The 17,931-nt window shown below is 39.7% G+C and overlaps 1 protein-coding gene across 1 annotated transcript in view; it reads left to right on the forward strand.

Annotated features, from left to right (window-relative positions):
- The window catches only part of WDR27 (WD repeat domain 27), an 86,194-nt gene that overhangs the window by 39,225 nt on the left and 29,038 nt on the right, over window positions 1-17,931 (forward strand). Inside the window, exon 21 of the mRNA XM_041128580.1 lies at window positions 5,005-5,102. Coding sequence (XP_040984514.1) covers window positions 5,005-5,102 — 98 coding nt within the window. The remainder of the gene's footprint in view (window positions 1-5,004; window positions 5,103-17,931) is intronic.

Below are 17,931 nucleotides of genomic sequence, written 5' to 3' on the forward strand. Positions count from 1 at the left end.
GTCACCCACAACCATGTAGTTAGTGTTGTTCCCAGAGCTTCTTTGCCCTGATTATGTCTTCCCTTCTCACCACCTTGAACCTCAGTGTCTTGCAAGAGTCCAGAGGAGACAGATGCAAGGACTGGAAGAAACTAAGTTTGGGGAAATAATGGCCATGAGGGAGGAGAAGGATGCAGGGAAGTGAAGATAGCAGCATCAGTAAAGCTCACTCCCAGAAGGCTGGGACTTCTGCTTTAGTACAAAGAATAATTCTAAACATCTTTAAATTAAATGCAGTAGCACAGTTAGAAAGTCTTCCCATTTTAAACTCAGCTTTTAATACAAAAGATTACTTCAGACATGAAAAATTCAATAGTACAATGCTGAAGAAAAATTACAAAAATTGAATGGAAGCTGGGGAAAAATTGTCATTACTGTGACAGAGCAGAAAGAAATGTAAGAAAAAAATCTTGGCTGGTAAGTCTTTAAAGACCGTGGTTTCCCTATTTGCACAAGGTAAGAAGCTGCCCTATGTTGTTACATGTTTATAGTGAGATGAAGAATAATGAATACAGTGAAAATATATCTGCATGCTAGCATTGCATCATGCTGGAAAGTATATATTGCCGTACTTAATCTTTCCTTCTTTATCTTTTTTAACTGTAGGAATAGCCAAATGTCTTAATACTACCCTGTTTGACTTGAAAAACTTAAATTGCAACAGTGGTTGAGAGTAATGTATGTCTATATATACACACTGTATATATATGTATGCCAACAGATATATAAATATTTTCACACTATGCCTTTCCATGTATAGTATTTCAGTGACTTGATTGTGTTTTCTTCAGGTTGTTCCTTATATTCTACAGAACAGTATTTTGTGCTGTGAATTTTTGTTATTTTGTCAACACCAGGGAAGGCAAATCAGAGCAAGAATGTAGCAAGCATCTCTCAGATGGGAGATAGATATTCTGAAACTTATAAAAAGGCCATTTTAGAGCTAGACTTATGGGGCTATGACAAATGTAAAGTATTGGATAAAGAAAAACAGTAGAAGGAAAAGAGGAAGCTGGGCAAAATCATAACAAAAACCCCTCACCTAGGGAATCTCACCTAAGGAAGAAGTTGTTCTGGGTAGTGTGCTTACTACCAGATTTTTGTTTATGTATTTGTGTTACTTGTGGCACGTTACTTCCCATTTGTCATCTACTTTAGATTAGTACAGTTATTTAGGATTTGATACATAAAGAACCCTTATTCCTGGATCCAAAATAGTGCAACTTTGGCTACCGAAGTTCAGGAGGGGAAACCACCAAAGACATGCCTAGTTCTTGAAGCTCTGTATATGATTAAAGCTTGCACAATTAAATTGCTTGCAGAACTTTAGGCCTTATACTGCTTGCTTAGAACCTCTATAATCTTGATTTAATTGAGCATATTAATATTTATTATTCCAAACCTCAGTGTATTTTTGTTTCCTTAAAAAGCATTTTGGTACCAAATTCCCCTGAAGCGGTCAGGGCATACCATATAATGACAATACAAAGCTTGCCTTTCTTTGTATACAGGTTCTTCCAGCAGTAACAAAACTAATTAAGCATCCTTTCTAAAGGATTTTAAGGCTGTGTCCTTAAATATCACCTTCCAAATCCACCACAAAAACTCCAATTTGACTATTGTGTTTTTTATAACCTTCACCTCCCCACCACGTGCACTTTCAGTTTTGTTCCCTAAACAGCCCTCCCCATAACAACCTTATCTTCTTGTCATGTCCTAATTACTAGTTGACTGAGAGGCATGCCATACTGCACACCTGTTGTAAATTACTCTTGTGTTGGCTGGTTAATGGCTTGCAAACAAAATCACTTTCCTTAATGGCTGTGCTGGTTTGAATTTCTCTCTGCTAATTACTCATTTACATGTATCTTGTGGAAACATAATTATTGTAAGACCTTTATCTCTCTGTCAGATTGGATTTAAATAGTGAAGCAGGTTAAAAAAAATTCTGGGTGGGAATCAGCAGAGAGTACAATTGCATAAGCATCATTTCATGAGGAAACTGGGCTAAATACATGGTCCTGCAGAGGTGTGGTGGTGATACTGCTGCAGGTTTGTGTAATAGCTTACTTTTCAGAGCGCTTGCTTAGGAGCTGGTGGAAAGAGCTTCATTGGTCTCCTCAGCCTGAGGAAACTGGTGGAAATCTCCCACTTTTCAGTCATCAGCTGGTGTTGAGGGACACTCCGTTATTGCCTGAACCTGTGTCTGGTTTCCAGACCCTACTCTCAGAACTGCTTATGATATTTTAGTGCAGGGTGTTACTAGACCCAAGTGATGTCATTAAGCTTATTCTGAGGCAATGAGTGAATGTTGCCTTTCTGGCTGTAGTAGCTTCACCTCACTCTGATAAGTAGTCTTTAGCCATCTTACACCAAGACTATCAAGGCAAATATCCTAAGCTGATAATAAGGGATTTACACTGCTGTAAGTTGTTTTGTTCAACCAGTGATTTCCAACTTGATGATTTTGGTTTGATAAAGAGGATCGTCTAATGGAACTTGATTATCAATGATTACCAAAGTATTATGTGACTTTTCATGGTTCCATTGTTTTGCATACTAACTTTTAAGAAACATAGTATAATGAATTGATTGAAATATCAAAATTGTGTTCCTGTCTTAGAGTTTAGGAACCTCTGAGATACAGAAATAGATGGCAATTTGAGATCAGACCACACAGATTCAGAGCTTTAGTGTTAGCAATACTTTTGTAGTGCTGCAAAGCGTACTCTTTGAACAGGAATCTACCAGTATCAACCACAAATATTAGGATGGTATGATGTTCTGCTAGCAAACAGTTATAGATTACATTCATTTTCAGAGAAACAACAAAGTTTCTAGTTTTCTGCCTAGACCCTTTTGTTTCAAAATTCATTGGTCCATTAATCAGGAAATGTACATGATGTGAAGGCTGAAAAATGTAATAGGCAACTCAGAAGTTTCAGTTAGTTAACTTTTTCCTAGCCATAGTGACAAACCTATCTGAAGGTATGCGCTTGCCTGGAAGTTGTGGAGTGCTTTCTGAGACATCTATTGATCGATGCCTTTAGCATAAGCCAGCTGCACTGTTTGGATATCAATGGTGTTCATATGGAATTAGTGAATGAGATAGGGATTCTGTTGAACCATGTCCTTCTTAAGGCAAAATTTTATGTAGAAGTTGCAATGTAGTTAGTCTAGAGAGAAGCTGAGGAAGAATTACAGTGGTGGATGAGGAAGATGATGGGGCATAGGCAAATGATTTGTCTGTCAGAATGAATATAGTTTGAAGAGTGTGTTGGAACACACTACTTTTTGCATTAGATTCTTATAAATTTTAGATTATCATAAATTAATGGACTGTAAAAGCACAAAGAGATAAATAAAATTCAGCTTGCGTATTATCCCAACTAGTATACATTTTCTTGTCTTCTACAGCAATATTCAGTAGCAAATATAGTTTGAAGATACAAGTATAGCTTTGTATTAGTAAAGTATATTACTGAAAAAGTGCCAGGGCAGGAAAGGAACAAAGAGATTACACTTCTTACCTGTATTACTGTAAGCGTGTTCTAAAGTAAAGGAGTAGTGCATGAAGTAAATGTGTATGTGTCAGTACAACTTTTTGTATTGCACTCTGTGATCATTGCTGACTGAAGAAAGGGATAGTGAGTAAAAGTTTCAAAAAGACAAAAAGAAAGGAGGCTCTCTAACTTTTAATGAATACTATCCTTTGAACAACTATTGTCTTTCTCTTTTACAATTACTCTTTTTTTATAGTTATACGCAGCTAATGTAAGAATGTGTAGACTTTGTTGGGAAATCTGTTGCACAGTGCATTTTAGTTCATCTGTTAGAGCAGGCTGTGGTAATCCTTAGTTTAGGAAGGAAACCTGCTTGAAGCAAAGTAAATGAAAGTTCCTATAGTCTTTTTAATGCTGAGTGCCCTGCTTTGTCTTGCTGTTTGGGGAATTCTATTGACTAAATACTAGAGCATTTTCCAGCTATACGCCAGTTTTCATAACGAATAGAAGATTCCTGGCAGTCAAGCACTGATTGCGGGAAATGGCCTTGAGGTTTCTGTGATGTATTCAGCCAAATCAAGAATGTGAATGGTGGGGAAAGGAAAAAAGGAGTTTTAACTGTTTATATTTAGTTCCCTGGAGAAAGAAGTTTGTAGCCAGCAAAAAGGACAGGATTTGCCAATGTGGATGTTAAAAAATCAGAGGTTTAAAGATAGACTGGATTTAATTATTTAAAGGTACAAAGCCCAAATCAGTCCTGTTATGAATGAATGCAATTGCTACTGAAGTCAATGGGAAGTGTGCCCACTTATGCCAGAGCTAAACATGGCTTATAATTAAATGTTGGACTACTTTTTGATCTCTCCCTTTCCCCACCCTTATTTCCTCCCCTAAACATCCCATAATGTCTTGTGCAATCACAGAATTATTTTCCCTTACATCCCATAATGAATCCCATACCCTGATAGGTAGTAATCCCTATCAGTCTGTGCGATGACCCAGAGAGCCTCTCCCATTGACTCATCATGGTGGGTGTCACCCCTGGACCAAAGGGCTCATGGCTGTCCTGGGACAAAGCTGAGAAGTGCTCTATTTCTCTGACTAGGTTACAGGGTTTGCTCCACATGCCAACTTTCCTCTGCGCTCCTTTGTGTGTGTGCAGACAAGCTTTTTATCATATAACCTAACAAACGTTCATTGTTTATTTTTTACATGGAATAAATTCTTCACTGGGAGGGTGGCTGGTCACTGGAACTGGCTTCCCAGGGAAGTGGTCACAGCACCAAACCTGTAAGAGTCCGGGGAGCATCTGGACAATGCTCTTAGTCATATGGTTTATTTTTGGGTAAGGAACAGGGAGTTGGACTCTCTATGGGTCCCTTCCAATTTAAGATATTCTATGATTCTATAAATATTTAGCACCACAAGAATAGTTACGTGAAACTGATTTCATATTTTACAGGGGTCATCCTTCAGCACTCAGCAACCTGAAGCTTACAATCTTTTCATGACCACAGCTGCAGGTGATGGCATCAAACTGTGGGATTTAAGAACACTGAGGTAAGGCTGAATTAAGTACCTTGGAATAAAAAGCCATGCTTTATCTTTATTCAGAATTGTCATACTTGCTGTGGTATACCAGTAGAAATTTGGATGTGGAATCAGATCTACAGTCAGGCCTTTAAAAAGAAAATTAAAGGCTAGTTGGAATTTACTAATTTTAAGACACCAAAAAAAATGGTGGTTCCTCAGTTGTAGTTAGTTATGTGGAAGCCATTAAATGGTCAAGATTTATCACCCATGTTTGCCTACCTTTGTAGATCTAATTGTATATATAAAATAGTATATTGAACTGAATGCTAATGGTATTTCCAAAACAGCATGTCATTACAACTAAAGGAGGTAAAATTTATCTTCCAGCTTTTAAAATACAAATGTCATTGTAACAACATTATTACAAATCATGTATGTAGTGCTATAAATTTGCATAATACTTTATCATAAACTCAGAATAAACTGCTACACTTTTTCTAAAAACCTTTCAGTGTTGTACCTGGGAAAGCTGTGGGACAAAGGGAGAGAGTGGTGGGGAGGGAACATTGCTCAGGAAAGGAAATACTTGGGGCAGCCTCTGTTGTGCAGGCTGAAAGATTATGTTTAAAAGAAAAGGTGTTTGGACAGGAGGATGTTTAAGTTTTAAAGAATAATTTCATATTTGCTTTGTGTGTATGTAAACAAATATTTGTTGAAAGATTTAATATAATTTTTCTAGTACTGAATTTTCTATTTAGGAAATGCTTAATGAATCTTTCATTTATTTCCATCTTTCTGTGGTAAGAATACATTAAATCTATAGGGGGCATATATGTTCTTGCCAAAAGCATTGCTGTATTACCTCCACTGAATGTCAGAAAGTAATGAAACTAGAGACTGCTGGGGTTGGAATCTGTTACCTTCTTATGTTTTTCTAATAAGCTGCTCAAACTGTGTTGCTGAAGAGTAATGAAAAAGTGGAAAGCTTTTCACAGATCACTTATCTGTCTCTTTGTTTCTAAATACTAATATAAGTAGAGCAGGTGAATGGTAAAATAGTTAAAGTGTAAAATCTGGGCAATCAATTAAATGAAGAGGGGAATAATTTATGTATGTTCTTGCTCTATATTTAATTTGGCAGAGTCAGTGTATTCTAGTGTCCACTGACTTCTATTCGCCAAACTTCAAAAAAGTAATTCAAGTCCTTAATGACACATATTTTAAGGGTGCTTATTAGGTATTATGTATATGTGTGTGTGTTTGTTACACATTACACAGTGATCAATGGTAGTAACTGTTGTAGAGAAGAAATAGAGAAAATATATCATGATTTTTCACTTGCTAGTAACTTCCAGGAAAAAAAAAGACAAACAATTTTTAAAAATGAAATTTTCACTCATTGCTCAGACCAGAGATTGAGTCTTCTGTATTTTAAAATCTATTCTTGAGTTCTCATAAGGAAGAAAACTGTTCACTTTTTCCTAATGTGTTCACCAGGTGTTTTTCACATAAATAAATGTGAAACGGCTGAGTTTGGAAAGCTCTATCTGAACTTGGAACAAGTCTGCACTGAAGTGTTAGGTCTACTATACAGTTACACAGACTGAAAACTTTTGCTTTTTTTTTTTTTTTTTTTTTCATAGGTCTTGTCCAATCAAATCCAGTCCCTCTCTTGCACTGTTGGGTGCTTACAGGAGAGATTAGTTCCTAAACAATCTTATGGTGGGCCAGTATCTTTAATCTCTTAAAGTTGTTGATGTGTAAAGTTGGTGCATCAGCCATTACTGTGCTTTGGGTTTGCCAGAATAGGGTTTGTTTAGTGAAATCTTTGTCCAGTGTTCTTGAAATATAGCAAAGGTAAGTCCACCTTCTCATTTATACTGTTTGCAGTGTTGTGGATAGTAACACTAACTGCAAGATCTCAACTTTATTGTTTGTTGATTTTGTTCTAAATATTTGCCCTAGACATCCACAGTGAAAACTGTTTTGCTTTTGTTTAATCTGCTTGTTGCCCTTAATAAGTTCTATCCATTTTTACTTTATTTAATAATACTGTAAAGTAAGAAATTCTGATTAAATAGGGAAAAAAAACCTGCAGCATGGTGCTCTTGAAAGCTGTAGTTGAAAGCATGGGAAATCATTTTCAGAGTAACTCTGCACAGTTTCCCTGGGACTTTTAGTTGTTTCTTTATTCAGTTTCTTTGATGATGGTTCCTTTTTTTATTCTTCTGACATGCATTCCTTTTCTCATAATTGACTGAGGAATCATAGCAGGATGCTCAGGTTCTTTTTTGATCTTTGCTTAGAGTAAATCTTCAGACTTGTTATCCTGGCCTGCAGCTTTATAGGTTTTGAATATTTTCTTTTTTTTTTTTTTTTTTTGCTCTGAGTTCCACAAGAATTTTTCCATTCAGTCTGTATTATCAAACTACATTTTTTTCCAGTGAAAGTTCATTTAACTTATCTTTTCTTTTGTTCTTGAAGTTGGTGAGAGTATTTTTCAACTTCCATTTTCATTATTCTTACTGGATAAAGCTGTGAATCTGTCTGTCTCTTTTACTATTGACAATCTGGAGGCATTCCAAGATTGCTTCAGAGAGTGCCAGAGAGTGTTATGGGTTCCTCTGAAGGTGGTACAAGAAAAGGCATTTTAACTTTCTGATGTTGTCAGCCAACCTCACACAGCCAGGTCATCTTGCCAATAAATGAGGGAATCTTGGACACTTCTAGTGACTTTTGGATTTACTCAGACTCCTGCTTCACTTGCTTTGAAATGCACGGATTTGTAAAGTTTCATCTGAAGGTTTTGAATATTTTTATGCTTCTCCTGCATTCTCCTCATTTATAACTGTAGCTAAGAAAAGCTCCAGACAATCTACAAAGCATACTTACAAATAAAGAACCAAGGAGAATAGATCTTTTTGGAAGAAGAACCAACTCTGGCTACTCTTCTTCCAGGTTAGGATAATGAACTATGAGGCTTTATGATACATGCATTAGGGTAAGATAATGACCTTTGGCCAACTTCCAAGGCATTGTGAAGAGCAATTTAAGTCTATCTTGTCTAACAGAACAGCTACTTGGAGAACAAGTAAAAATACCTTCTCTTGGGTCCAAGGAGGAAGTAGTGAACACAGGAGTTAGACTGAGGTGCAATGGGAATCTGAATGAGAAGAACATTACAGTTACCAGCTTCAGGATTACCAGGAAAGATTCAGACTGACTGTTTTTAGTGACTAGGTTCATGAACATATAGGGCAGTGAGAGACAGATATATCCCAGTGCTGTAAAACCAATGCATAGAAAGAGTGCAGAAACTTAGGAATTGAGGAAAATTCCATTCCCTTGCACAGTAAACCCATAACAACCCAAAATGGCAGACTAGACTAAATACCAGCTGCTTTAATATGTTCATTTGTCACTTAAATTTCACATGACAGTTTTCAATTCTGTTTTACCAGTCTGGATCCTTTCAATTTCTCATTTCCTCCCACTGGTAGATTAGATAATTCTGTGCATTAAAACATCCAGAAGAAAGAAAGTTTCTTTCATTCACTGTGTTAAGAGGAAACTATCAATTTAAAGTGTTGCCTTCTTCACTTTGTTAAATGCATTTTGAATATTGACTAAACATGTAGTTGTAGCACCAGCTCACATTCACTGGCAAAGTTACATGAATACCCTCATCTTCATGACTGGCTGATATTGAGAAAAATCAGCTGTCCAGATTTCTGCAGCAGTTTGCTCTTTCCCTTGCATGATTCATTCCAAAGAGTCACTTCCCTAAGAGAGGTTCTAGAATTTGAAGTAGTGTAAGCTTTTCTTCCCCAAGACAGATTTCAGATCTTCTGCAAAGCTTTTAGGCACTGATGTGGGCTTTCCGTGCTCATCATTAAAATGTGGCTAAAGTCACGGTGCAGTAAAGCTTCATCTTTTGTGACACTAATTGCATGGCCTGGCTTGGTCACAGATTTTCAGATGTGTCTTGAAAGTTACAGACTGCACTATGAGGGCCCTGAGTGCACCACTGGGCCTTAATTGCCCTGATCAGCCTTGGACCCCCCACCCATGCACTCTCTGCTTCTTGCTTCAGGCACTCCATTTAAGCTCAGGCCTGGACATTTAGTCCTTGCCTGAACTATGTTACTGATGTACCTGTCTCAAGTCTTGCCTCCGGCCTTGTTTTCTGCATGGACCTTGACCTACATTGTAGGTAGTTTGCCTTGAGTTCTGCCTCCAGCTGATCCATGTTGCAGTCCTGCCTCCAGCCCTGTATCTGGCTCCATCTCCTGCTGCTCCTGACTGGACTCCCAGGATGGACCCTGGACCTGGTTCATCACCTCACTTTTTCTTGAACAGTCAATGGACCTTGTTATCAGCACACTACTCTGCCCACCCTATTCAGATACAGTGGGACAGTGCCCTGGTCAGTGACAACACTGTGCCACGATCACCACTGGCTTCTCACTCATTTTCCCTTTTGTAGCAGCCCTGCTCTTGCTGCACTCTGACATGCATATTCACCATTATATTTATTTCTCACATAAGGTGCACAGGTCTGCAAAATGCACTAAGGAATGCCTTGTGATGTTTTTATTTTTGTTTCTGCTCCAAAAAAAAAGTGCTGATAAGTTGGTCCTGATAATTACCAAGCATGAGATCCATGTAGCTAGCTGGAACCCAAAAGCTGCTTAATGTTCTAAGCAATGCTCCTAACTTGAAAGTAACTCCTTCCACTTCTGAAAGGTATAGTAACATAGGTTGTATATACACAGCTTTGTAACGTATTATATAAACAGATTAAGATAATGCAAGGTCAATACCTCTGTGCAGGGAAGCCATGCACTGATGAATTTGCTAGATTGTGAGCATGATCAGCATATGAATATGAATATGCTGATCATTCAACCCAGGTGAATAACTGAAGAAAGATTTACTGATTTTGCAGAGGTTATCCCAAAGAAACTTTTTTTGGGTGAGTGAAGAGTTGCTCAGGTCTTTTCATGTGCTGACATGAAAAAATACTCTGTCTCTGCTCTTATCAGCCATTGCCTTCCCTTTGAAGGAAGAACACCTGCATCAACAGCAGACTTCTTAATCTAAGACACTTAGTGTTTGGCAGAATATGAAATGAAACGAGGCACAAGTTGTCTTTGTAGCTGCAGCTTGGTTGTTTTTTATATGTTGCCTTACAATAACTGTTCAGTAATTGTTCCTATCTCTAGCTGGCCAAGAAGACATAGTTTCTATAAATTTCTGAGGAAAAGGCCCTTCAGAAAGGGCAAGAAGGAGGACCCGGGGAACTACAGGCTGGTCAGCCTCACCTCAATCCTTGGGAAGGTGATGGAGCAGTTAATCCTGGAAACTATTTCCAGGCACATAAATGACAAGGAATTAGTCCGGAGTAGTCAGTATGGATTCACTAAGGGGAAGTCATGCTTGACCAATTCGATAAACATCTGTGATAAAATTACTGGTTTGTAAGGCGAGGGGGGAGCAGTGGATATTGTCTACTGTAACTTCAGTAAGGCTTTCAACGCTGTCTTCCATAACATCCTCATAGAGAAGCTGATGAAGTATGGGCTGGATGAGCAGACAGTGAGGCTTGAAATCTGTCTGAATGGGAACCTCAGAGGGTGGTGATCAGTGGCATGAAGTCTAGTTGGAGGCCAGTAACTAGCAGTGTACGCCAGGGAGCAGTACTGGTTCAAATCCTGTTCAACATCTTCATTGACAATCTGGATGATGGGGCAGAGTGTAGCAAGTTTGCTGATGACACAAAACTGAGAGGAGTGTCTGATACACCAGAAGGTTGTGCTGCCATCCAGAAGGACTTCAGCAGTCTGGAGAAATGGGCTGACAGGAGCCTCATGAAGTTCAACACGGGGAAGTGCAAAGTCCCCTTGGCACCAAGCGCACCCCCCAGGCACCAGTATATACTGGGGGTGAGACTAGCTGGAAAGCAGATTTGCAGAAAAGGACCTGGGGGTCCTGGTGGACACCAAGATGAACATGAGCCAGAAATATGCCCTTGTGGCAAAGAAGGCTAATGATGTCCTGGGCTGCATCAGGACAAGCGTTGCCAGCAGGTTGAGGGAGGTGGTGCTTCCCCTCTCTGTAGCACTGGTGAAGCCACACTGGCTCTGTGTGAGCAGGGAGGTTGGATAAGACAACCTCCAGAGCTGCCTACCAACCTCAACCATGACGTGACTCTGTGATTCTATGAAATTATCATTTGCTTTTCTCTATTTGCTACAGAAATATAGAGATAGGAAACTTGCTGGGGGAACGGATGTAATGTTGCATAAGAGAGCAGGATGGACAATAACAACTGAAATTGGGAATTAATTTAGAAGGAAGGAATGGGACAGTTGTGCTATGCTGTCAGATGTGCTCGTTATCTACCCAGAGGTGGGGAGAGCAGGGGAAAGTTATTACTGCCCAATTTAGAGGTCTGAGCTGCTACTATGGTATGTGTGGGGAGATAGATGTGACAGCTGCTAGATTACCGTTGCAGGTAATGAGATTGGCAGGGGCAAGGTGTTGGGAGGTCCCAACCACCACTGCAGTAACACCTTTGGTGGCAGGAGCAGCCTGCCTCTGACTCACACTCCGAACAGTTGAGGAATAGAAGTCCAGCTGCTCTAATGCTGTTTGCTGCTGAAATAGCCATTCCTCATCTCTTTCTGGAAAAAAGGCAGTGGGTGCTTATTGGAGCACAGTGAAGATATTTGAAGAATATTGGACTGCTTGGACATACTGAATTTCTTCTGCAGAATACTCAGATGCATGATAATGCTTTGATGCACGATCCCAGGGAAAATCAGTTTCACCCTCTTTCAGCCTCTGAAAAGATTTGCCAATTGTATAAAGATAGTTTTAGACATTAAGGTAAAATCTCCAACTAGTATTATGATCCTGTGCAACCAGATCATAAGCTCTCCTGGCAACATATTTTAGTAGAATTCCTGTAGCCACATGGAACTCATCTCATACATTTTCTAACAATTACACTTTGAGAGCCTTAGGGTCAGACATACAGTTTGAATGAATGGCCCTTCAATTTTCAGATACTTTTCAGTTTGCTTCTCCACTGTGAACTAACTGCTTGACATCATCCTGAGCAAGATACATATATACACATACTGAGAATTTGATTACTTTTTGGTCTCTTCTGAACATGAGGACCCCATGATTTGCCATCTTTTCTTTCCCTGGAGCTTTGAGTCTTGTTATCTGGATTCTGAGGGAAAAAGGGATAAAGCAGTGGCTGGAGTTCCTCCAAGTTTGGGACTAGGAATGCATGAAAGTATACAGGATGGGGAACATGTGGTCCCTGCTGGATGCTGCTGGTGAAAACATGCTGAGCTCCTATGTGAAGGGTTTTGGTGTGTGTTTAAAATGAAACTCATGTGTACAGAACATCTAAGGTAGCTACTACTACTTTCAAGTTATACTCGGATTTTGTAGAGCCTCAATGGATCTGCTGGTACTGAAGGGTCTCTGAACAAATACCAGAGTGTTGGGACAAAATAACAGAATACAAGGGAAAGTCGTTAAAAAAAAGAAAACTTTGGTTTGCAGTCAAGATTTTTTTAAATGAAGCAAGTAGAATGAAATAATAGACTAATTTGTGAGAGTATTTCCTGATTTATAAAGACATGTACCATTCTGGTATCTTTCTCTTACAAAGACAGAAAACATGTTACATTTTTTTCTAATATTCTGCAAGTTGTTTGCAACATAAAAAGATACATACTTTGGAATGTAGACTAAAAGCTGTACAATGGAGAACATAGGGAAAACTTGGCTGTTTGCTGTCCCATGCAATTACCAGATGTTTGTCATGGTAACCCCTGAAAAGCTCTGACCAGAAAAGCATTCTTAGGAGGCTGGAGAGCATGCCAGCTGGCCACGTAAAGCTTGCAATATCCAAAATAAGTTTGATCACCACCTGTTGCTACTTAAAAAAAAAAAACCAGGAGGGGAAAAAAAAAAAGCCTGAAATAAGAGAACTCCTAGAATAAGCTAAAATTATACACATAATATCTATCTGTTTATTCTAGGATTTTTTACCCACTTTTTTCCATTGCTGTGATACCTGGAGATCTCTGGAGTTAATAGATTGCATAACAAAGTTTCTGCTGGATTCTGTGGAAAGTTTAATTGGAATCAGTTTTTTTAAATGTCTTTTTAGAGCAGGATTTTGAGGGGGTGGGGAAGTAGCTATACTTGTAATAGAACATACGTCCTGATTATAATGGAAAAGTTGAACAGGAAAACAATTAAGAAAATAGAATCCAGGGTGTTAGTTATTACTGCGGCCGTACTAGCACAAGGAAAAGTGGCACTGTCCTGTGACTCAGACATTGCTTTCTATTGCGGTGGTGTAGCAGAGAAAAGATGAGTGAAAGCCTTGGAATCCTGTTAGTTCTTATGCATCCATTTATAGGTGGAGTAATTGAGTTATTGGTCACAGATGCAGAGGAGTCAAATTCTTTTGAAAGGAAGTTGTTTGCAATGATTTATTAGGAGACTCTTCTGTGAAGAAGAAACACCTCATAGAGGAAGTTAGCTTTTACAGGCCCCAAGAATGAGGTCTTAAACACTGAGAACTAGTCCTGATGGCCAGTGCTCTACTTAAGGAAGAAAGGTGATCCTGAAGGCATACTCAGGAGTGACAGAGGATATATGAATTTTGTTTATTTTTCTCATGAGGAAATTTCTTTCATGCCGTGTTGTATCTTACAAGTATAAGATTAAAAAGAAACCTTTTCTTCAAACATTTCTATGAACATTGTCCATATGTGACAATGAGAAAAGGCACTGAGAAGGACTGTATTTTTGGGGGGACTCTGAAATTCACAAACAGTGCAACTGGGACTCTGGCAGAGACAAGAAAAAACATCATTGAGGCTGAGTTGTGGGAGAGATCTACTCTACACAATGAATAATGTTTGGTAGGAGCCTAACTGAGGGCAAAATCTTGCAATGCCATATCTGACCGTGAAGGGGAACAGCAGACAGATGAAGCACATCATACTTCATTTTTATTTCTGTCTGTCTGGTGGGTTGATCCTGGCTGGATGCCAGGTGCCCACCAAAGCCGTTCTATCACTGCCCCTGCCCTCAGCTGGACAGGGTAGAGAAAATATAACAAAGGCCTTGTGAGTCAAGATAAGGACAGGGAGAGATCACTCAACCAATTACCGTCACAGGCAAAACAGACTCAACTTGGGGAAAATTAACTTAATTTATTGCCAATCAACCAGAGTAGGGTAATAAGAAATAAAACCAAATCTCAAAACACCTTCCCTCCACCCCTCTCTTCTTCCTGGGCACAACTTCACTCCCAGATTCTCTACCTAACCCCCTCAGCGGTGCAGGGGGACGGGGAATGGGGGTTCCCAGTCAGTTCATCGCACGCTATCTCTGCCTCTTCAGGGGCAGGACTCATCACACTCTTCCCCTGCTCCAGCGTGGGGTCCCTCCCACGGGAGACAGTCCTCCACGAACTTCTCCGACGTGGGTCCTTCCCACGGGCTATAGTTCTTCATGAACCTCTCCAGCATGGGTCCCTTCCACGGCATGCAGTCCTTCAGGAGCACACTGCTCCAGCGTGGGTCCCCCGTGGGTTCACAAGTCCTGCCAGAAAACCTGCTCTGTGGGCTCCTCTCTCCACAGATCCGCAGGTCCTGCCAGGAGCCTGCTCCAGCGCAGGGCTCCCACGGGGTCACAGCCTCCTTTGGGCATCCACCTGCTCCTGCGTGGTGTCCTCCCCAGGCTGCAGGTGGGTATCTGCTCCACCGTGGACCTCCATGGACTGCAGGGGGACAGCCTGCCTCACCATGGTCTTTCTCACGGGCTGCAGGGGAATCTCTGCTCTGGCACCTGAAGCACCTCCTCCCCCTCCTTCTTCATTGACCTTGGTGTCTGCAGGGTTGTTTCTCTTACATGTTCTCACTCGTCTCTCCGGCTGCCGTTTCTGTGCCTGCTGCAACTTTTTTCCCTTCTTAAAAATGTTATCACAGAGGCGCTACCACTATCGCTGATGGGCTTGGCCTTGGCTGGTGGTGGGTCCATCTTAGAGCTGGCTGGTATTGGCTCTGTCAGACATGGGGGAAGCTTCCAGCAGCTTCTCACAGAAGCCATCCCTGTAACCCCCACCCCCGCTACCAAAACCTCACCACACAAACCCAATACACTGTCTAAGATATTTGAAAGTCTTGCCCAAAGTAACAATAATGCCTTTGCTGCTTAATCACAGAATCACATAATGATTACAGTTCTAAGGCACCTTTGGAGGTGATCTTGTCTAACTCCCCTGCTCAAGCAGGGTCACCTACAGCTGGTTGTCCATGACCATGTCCAGATGACTTTTGAATATCTCCAAGGAGGGACACTCCACAATGTGTCTGGACAACCTGTGCCAGTGCTCAGTCACCTTCACAGTAAAAAATTGTTTCCTGATGTTCAGACAGAGCCTCCTGTATTTCAATTTTGCCCATTGCCTCTTGTCCTGTCACTGGGCACCACTGAAAAGAGCCCAATTCCGTCTTCTTTAAAGCCTGCCTTCAGCTCATTGATGGCTGATGTCATTGCGAGGCTACCCTCAATTATCTTCAAAAGATCATGGTGATCAGGAGAGGTGTCTGAGGACTCAAGGAAAGTAAATGTCACTCCCATCTTCAAAAAGGGCAAGAAGGAGATCCCAGGGAACTATGGACTCGTCAGCCTCACCTTGATCCCTGGGAAGGTGATGGAACAACTAATTCTGGAAACCATTTCCAGTGACTGAGCACTGGCACGGGTTGCCCAGTGAGGTTGTGGAATTTTGCACCTTGGAGATACTCAAAACCTGTCTGGACACGGTCAACTGACAATAGGTGAGCAGGGAAGCTGGACAAGATGACCTCCAGAGGTGCCTTCTAACCTCAATCATTACATGATTCTGTGAAAGCTGTGGTATGGAAAGCATGTGCTACCCTTTATGTTTTCTTTTAAGTTACCCTACAAAAGTAAAGTTCTTTGAAAGTATAAATCAAATATGTATTCTATGACTTGTCCTCCATTGCCTAACCTTTGGAACCATATATGTTAGAATGCTGCATTTTAGAGGAGACTGAGGTAGCTAGTATTCTCCTTTACTGTCAATAGGAAGCTTGAATAGAGGCAGGTTATTCAATGGCCCAAATGCGGCCATTGGTTATTGAAAGTCTCCGAATATTCGTGCAAGAGCTATGCGCAAACCAAAGTTGAAGAATGTTTCTACATCTTAGTCACAGTAATTGACTGTCTTTATAAGTTACTTGTCTTTGAACTGTAGTGTTCTCTTAAATTGAGTTATTTATGACAGTTTTAGGGTAGAACTAGCCTGAGGTGAAAGGTCTGGTTACTGTATACTCAAAATGTCCATTGATATCAGTAGTTTTGTTATACAGGAATTCAGCCAAATATATACAATCTGTGAAAGTTCAGAGTTAGGCTCTGTAAAATGATCTATTTTCATGCATTCAAAAGTGTCTTTTTTTTACGCTTTACTAAGTGATAGCCATTGGATCAGTCACAAAGTAATGTTTTTGTTTAAGTATGCTTGTTTTACCTGGGTGAACGAAATCAGCTTGGCATTCAGTGCATTCCTACACATACATGCATGTCTAAAACAGAACAATGTGGTATAAAAATGTAGAGATTTCTGCACATGGGTTCAGTCAATTGAATTAACATAGCATCTGTGATTTCACTGGCCAGGAAAAAGTGTCTATCACAGGTGTTGGCAGGAGATGTTACTCTTTCAGATTTGTTCCTGAATCTAGCATACATAAAAATAAGAATGTGTGATAGCTGTATTATGGTGAAGTATATTAATTTGTTTTGTAAGGAGAAGGGCAGGTTTATAGCATTCATAATAAAGGCAAAAGAAGAATACAGGTTATTATAAGTCTGTTTTGAAATGATACCTTGTGGGTATAAAAATAAAGCTCTGAAATGGTGTATACATATGTAAATGATACTTCTTGTATTAAAATATCTTTTAACATGGAAGCAACTCTAAATACTACTTTTTTCCTTAGTTTTGTAGTGACTACAAAGCTATCACAGTTCTTTACAACCACAGATTTTTTTTTAGGTGGATATTAATCTTCATCTCATTAAAAACATTATTATTTTTAAATGGTTCAAGTGCGCTCAGCTATCAAAAACTTACTCCACAATGCTACTTGCAATATTAACATGAAAAGTAGGAAATAATTAATTCCTTGTGTTAAATTTAAATGCATTCCTTCCTTTAGACCGTATTAACATAGACAGGTAAGAAGTTATCTACAGTTGTAGGGTAGATAGCTAGATTTATCAGTTTGGGATGTCGTTTGGATATTGCCTTTCTTGAATTTACAAGATAGAATAATTTATTGCATGGAGTAGGAATGTAAATAGAGCAACACAGATTAAATATCCAGATTTGGGTATAAGAAAAGCAAGCAATAATTATTCATGTTACGATTCCACATACTGGATCTTCATTTGATATAAATTACTTGAGGGAGATTTCTAAAGCTTCACAGAGCAGACTGGCTTTCACAACACCCCTCCCTTAATGCAGGGGAGTTTGACTTTCCCTGCTGAAATGGCTAACTAGGGGTAGTCTAATGGTAGGCATCACAGCTCCTCATTTCTAAATACTAATGATGTTTCTATCTATCTTTGTAAACTAAACAAGGCAAAAGCGTGGTTTTGAGCATTTTCCTGGGGTAGTTTTGTGTGTTCATTTTATTTTTATTTGCTAATATTCTTTAATGTCTTCCAATTTTGTCAAAATCCTAGTGCGGAGATATTTAAAACTTAATTTGTGGAT

This window comes from Aquila chrysaetos, chromosome 13, assembly GCF_900496995.4.
Source record: "Aquila chrysaetos chrysaetos chromosome 13, bAquChr1.4, whole genome shotgun sequence".
NCBI lineage: Eukaryota > Metazoa > Chordata > Aves > Accipitriformes > Accipitridae > Aquila > Aquila chrysaetos.